Here is a 6,035-nt window from a genome sequence, read left to right on the forward strand (position 1 = left end):
ATTACATTACGATGATGTTACGCTTTGCAGTATTAAGTTACGACAATGTTGCACCCTACAATATTACATTATGGTGATGTTATTCTTCGCAGTATTAAGTTACGGCGATGTTGCACCCTGTAGTATTGTACGTTGAATTTGTCCTAAGGTAATTGACATCAGTCCAAGTAAAAGATTATTTGGAGATTATAAGGATTATGTTATTTAACAAGTGATGAGTAAATTCTAGAAGGTGAAAGGGGAAGCAAGTCAAGAAAATGAATTTTCGTCAAGTTTGGCATTTTGGGGTAAAATACAGCCCGAGCTAAAATACCCGGTATTTATGGACTAGTGTCATAAAAGGTACTACATGACCATGCTAGTAAGGTGTACAAGGTATGTTAAAAGAGAGTGGTATTTTAAATAAGTTGAGATAATTCTTAATTATGCGAGTAATTGATTAATTAACGGGTACCGGGACATTACCTAATTAATCCAAATATTTAGATAAGTATTAAATCAAAACGTGGCAGCAAAAGAATCATGTTTTTGTGACTCATAAGTCACTATGATTATGTGGCATGTCTTAAATAGCATGAGTCATACTCATGAAATAAGGAAAAGACACATATTTACTTTTAAAGAACATGATTCACATCCCTTTTAATAAAGAAAGTTACATATACTTTACTAAGAACGATAAATCCAAAACTCATTCCTACATGTATGTAATATTAATTCCAACGTCTGTTTGTGTGTTACAAACGTAAATCACATATTAAAGAAAAGATCTTCAATAATTCAAAGAAACGTGAGGTCTTGCAAATATAAGGGAGTACGGTGCAATTTTTCTCAAGAATATCATAAGGATTTTTTCCTACTTCGGTTCGCCGTTACGTGTTGTTGCAATCAACGTGTGTTAAAGGGATTGTCAAGAGAACTGGTTCAGGTATGTTAAGGCCATCCCTTCTTTCTTTTGGCATGATCCATACGATACAAATGAAACGAGCAAAATATGCAACTTTCATAAATGACTCTATTCATAAAAATACTATGGGTGTCTATATTCTTGATTCCCCATGTATCATATTATTCTATCATCTGTTCATGGGTCTCAGAAAAATACGAAAGTTGAAAAGAGTTTACTTTATGATACTACTCAAAGGCAAAATGGTCTTATGACATTCCGAAAGATTTTATTAACGTACTTTTCATGCATTGCATTCATGTACATTGACCCATGACCAGATGACATTATATACGCGTATATATATGTATGTATATATATGTATATATATATATGTAGGATATGAGAAAGGTTATGGCATTATATACGTATTACCACCTGATCATCTGGTATATGTTGATGATTTTTGCCCACAGTGGCCAAGATGATATGATGGGATGCCCTCAAAGGTTGATGATATTATGAAACATGTACCTATGCACGACATGACATTCATACGTATATACATGATACTATAATTATTTCATGATTTACAAAGTTATTCAGACTTACAGGTGGAGTCATTTACTCTATATTTCCTCCATGTTTGTTATGTACTTATTTATGTGCCTTACATACTCAGTACATTATTCGTACTAACTTCCCTTTTGCCTAGGGACATTGCGTTTCATGCTCGCAGGTCCCAATAGACAGGTCGAGAGCCCTCCAAGTAGGTTATCAGCTCAGCGGAAGATGTTGGTACGCTCCATTTGCTTCGGAGTTGCTTGTTTGGTTAGTATGAGTTAGATGTGTATTGTTTGGTATGGCGTGACTCGGTCCCGACCTTTATGAAAATTATGTATTCTTAGAGGCTTGCAGACAGATGTCATGTACGTAAAAGATTTTATGGCCTCGTCGGCCTATGTTCAGTATTCAAGTGGTTATTTTGGTCTTAGATGCCCATATATCTTACGTATAAGTTGGCATTACTGTTCAGTGTTCAAGAGGTTATTTTGGTCTTAGAGCCCTATTTCACGGCAACCTCTTCGACTCGGTTATTTATGATAGTATGACATGAAAAGATACGTTATGTTAGTACTCGGTTAAGTAAGGTACCGGGTGTCCGTCGCGGCCCCTCGATTTGGATCGTGACATAATCACAAAAGATAAATCTAAACTCAATTTTTCGACATTTTAGACTAGCTATTCTTTGCAAAATTTTCCCACACAAAAGAAATTATGGTATTACGTACTTATTAAAATTATTTTTAGAATGTGGTTCATTTATAAGATATACACCACATAGTTCATCCTTTTCTTTAATCAATTTGCTTCATATGTATAATAAGCGCTTAAAAATGAAAAAAGAATAAACTCATGTCAATTTTTTTGTGAGATTAAATTAGCTAGCTAGAGAGGTGCTTAATACAATTGAAGCTAAAAATATAAAATGCTATATCTTTCTTTCATATTATATACATCTATCAATTTTTGGGAGATTAGTCTGCTTGATGTTAAGATAAAGATTAGATCAATTTACTAGAGTAATAATAAGCTTTCCCTTTTGGCTTTACGTTTCGCACTTTATGTTGGACGTTATAAGATTATTGCTTAAATGTTTAGGTTTGATTTTGTATAAGAGTTAAAGTATGATTTAGCAATGTGAATGCTCTGATTTATAAGCAAGGAAATTATCCAGAATTGATTTCATATATTTTTCTGTTCCTTTTTTAGAATAACGCACAAATAAAAATTCATTGTAGTGAAAAGGTGGGTCGTCTATGTAAACTTTATACATGTTAATTTTTGGTTGAAAAGGCATTAACTCGGAGGGAAAAGCATGGAGTATTATTAAATACTCAGTTGTAGACGGAGTGAGTAATAATATACGAACATTTCACAAGTTGTCAACACAGAAGTTATTAAATAATAGAAATTTCAACTATAGTGCAATATTGTCCCGAGTTCAAATGTGTTAACCTTAGTCGCGCTTTCCCCCATCACTTTTAACTTTGTCAAAAAGAAGAAATTCTATATACATGTATACATACAATACCATTTAATTATAGTTTTTACGAAAAAGGGCCAAAAATACCCCTATTGTATGTTAAATGGTTTATAAAAGCTCTCAGTCCATCTATCCGTCTGAAAATATATAGGACGCTATTTCTATTTTCAAATTTACCCCCACGACCATGTGTGCATCTCATTAACTGATGTGGCGTTATTTCATTTGTTCACGTGGATCAGTGGGGGCTAACATTATATTTGGGTATTTTTTTACCCATTAAACCGATCCGACCCATTCCTTTTACCTATGGGTCAATCTTTTAACCCTAAACCCACCGATAAAACATTCATTTTTACCAGTTCTCTCATTTCTTCTATCTAAACTATCAATAGCGATTTTAGAGCTTTTTTAGGGTTCATTGTTTGGTCCGATTTGGTGCGCTCAAAACAGGAAGACCTTTGACTTCCAGCGATATCTTGCATTATTATTCGATTAAAGTAAGTATTTATAGCTTAAAGTTATTAAATTATAGGGTTGGGGAATATTTGGGAACTGACAGGTTTATGTCTGCTGCATGTGATGTTTTATGTTACTTTTGTTTTTGGTGGTCCTTATCATATTGGTCCTACATATTAAAGCTAGGGTTTTTGTCGATTTGTATTTTTAATTGATGGTGGGGTTTCATATCTTTATATTTTTAATGTCGCTTTGTATTATACTGCTGATGTGGTCTTATTTTGCCCTTTTTTATTATTGTTGCATGTGATTTTATTCGAAGGATGTTGGATAAAGTGAACCTATATTTTAATTATGGGGGTGAGTGAGTATTGGAACCTACATTGTCTTATACTAAGAGAGATGTGCACGTGTTGAGTGTTTATGAAGTAGACCATCTCTCTTATATTGATTTGTGTAAAGAATACGCTAAAGTGATCGGATATATTGAGGTACAACAGTTGATGTTTCTTGACCCTTCTAGGAGGTATTTTTGTTAGATGGGGATGAAGGGATTAGGAAGATTCAAGCCCTAATTAATGATGGTTTCGCTGATGTACAATTATTTGGTGTTGACCTGTTGGATGATACTGTAAATATTCCTGTATTTACCTAGTTTACAATAGCAATAGATAGTGTACCTATTGCTGTAGCTTCTGACTGTGATAGTAGTGAAGATGATACAAATATTGGAAGTGTTGATAATGATTATGATAGTGATTCAAAATAATCCTAAGTTTAAGATTAAAGAGATGAACGTTGATTTAGTTTGAATTTGAGTGACTCAAAGTTAAAAGGGGTAAAGAGAATGGTTTTAGAGAAATTGGAGGGCAGTTATTTGGATGAATACAACAAATTGGAGGCATATGCTCAAGAGTTGAGAGAAACAAACCCTAGTACTGATGTGGTGATACAGATATCCAAGGATGCAATGGAGGAAGGTAAGAGAAGATTTTTGAGGACGTATGTCTGTTTCCAGGCCCTCAAGAGTGGATTCAAAGCAGGTTTGAGACCTTTTATAGGTCTAGATGGAACATTTTTAAAAGGCAAATGCAAAGGGATGTTGTTAGTTGTTGTTGCTCAAGATTCTTGCAAGCATGTGTATCCACTAGCTTGGGCTGTAGTGGATAAGGAAACAAAGAGAACCTGGCAATGGTTCATGGAGAACTTGAAGGCTTCTTTGGACTTGAAAGATGGTGAAGGGTACACATTCAAATCAGATATACGGAAGGTATGTTACCATATGCTCAAATTTTTTACATTCAGCAGATTTTTACATTTAGCATATTCTTTGTTAATGTAGTATTTTTTCATGTGTAGGGTCTATTAGATGCTGTGAGGAATGTATGTCCACAATCATATCACAGATATTGTGCAAGACATATTGAAGAAAATTGGAACAAAAAATAGAATATTGATGAGATGAAAAAGTTAATGTGGTGGTGTTCTTGGAGCACATATGAGGGGGAATTTAAGGACATGTTGAAACAGTTACGTGAAGTGTCTGAGGATGTTGTCAGGGACTTGCTGAATTATCCTCCAGTAACCTGGTGTAGAACTTACTTTGACACCCAATGTAAGAACCCAATGGTGGACAATAACTTTACAGAGTCCTTCAACTCTTGGATTCTGGAAGCTAGACATAAGCCAATTGTGAAGATGCTTGAGGATATAAGAGTGAAGGTGAAGTTAACTACTTTGACTAACTACTTGTTTACTGATTAACTACTGATTTACTATGTTACTGATTAACTATTGAAGGTGATGAATCAACTAAAAGATAGAGCAGAAGAAGTTAACAGTTGGAGAGGTGAATATAGCCCATATGCAATGGATCTATACAATGATTATAGAGAGATGACTTCAAAGTGCAAGGAAAATTTTAATGGAGAAAGGGATTTTTAAATAAGTGAAGGTGAAGACAGGCACACAGTGATTTTGGAGCAACAAAGGTGTACATACAGACTTTGGGACTTGTTTGGAATCCCTTATGCTCATGCTATCAGGGCATTCTTATATAAAAAATAAGACCCACCACTTGGAAATCACTGGTGGTATTCCAAACAAGCATGACAGTTGGTGTATCAGCACAAACTGCAGCCTGTTAAAGGTGAAAGATTCTGGAAAGTTGAGCCACACCAAGACATAGATCCACCACCATTAGCAAATATGGTTGGTATACCTAAAGTGAAAATGTCAAGAGAGAAGGATGAAGCTAGGAAAAGGCAAGGACAATGGTCAATATCTAGGAAGGGTCTTCATATGACTTGTAGTTTTTGTGGCAAGCCAAACCATAATAAAAGAAGTTGTCCATTAGCCAACAAGGTATACTTTCAATCTACTGTTTATACTTACAATCTATTTTTTTAATCACAAGATAACATGTATATTTGATTATAATTATAGTCAAAGAAAGTGCAAGACCACACTCAAACAAATGAAGACCAAGAAGCAGATTTTTTATGGTTCCTACTCCAAGTTTTAAAGCACAATACCAACAATCCAGTCAGAACACTCATATGCCAACTCAGCAATCCAATCATGACACTCAACAGCCAAGTCAGCAATCCAATCAGAATACTTAGCAGCTGTCGCGCCCCTTTT

The 6,035-nt window shown here is 34.6% G+C and overlaps 1 protein-coding gene across 1 annotated transcript; it reads left to right on the forward strand.

Annotated features, from left to right (window-relative positions):
• Window positions 1-4,239: 4,239 nt before the first annotated feature.
• Window positions 4,240-5,336, forward strand: LOC138884887 (uncharacterized). Its single transcript, XM_070165751.1, has 4 exons — window positions 4,240-4,662; window positions 4,752-4,775; window positions 4,842-5,114; window positions 5,193-5,336. Exons 1-4 carry the CDS (start codon window positions 4,240-4,242, stop codon window positions 5,334-5,336), a joined length of 864 nt encoding a protein of 287 aa, XP_070021852.1.
• Window positions 5,337-6,035: the final 699 nt, after the last annotated feature.

This window comes from Nicotiana sylvestris, chromosome 2 (assembly GCF_000393655.2).
Source record: "Nicotiana sylvestris chromosome 2, ASM39365v2, whole genome shotgun sequence".
Lineage (NCBI taxonomy): Eukaryota > Viridiplantae > Streptophyta > Magnoliopsida > Solanales > Solanaceae > Nicotiana > Nicotiana sylvestris.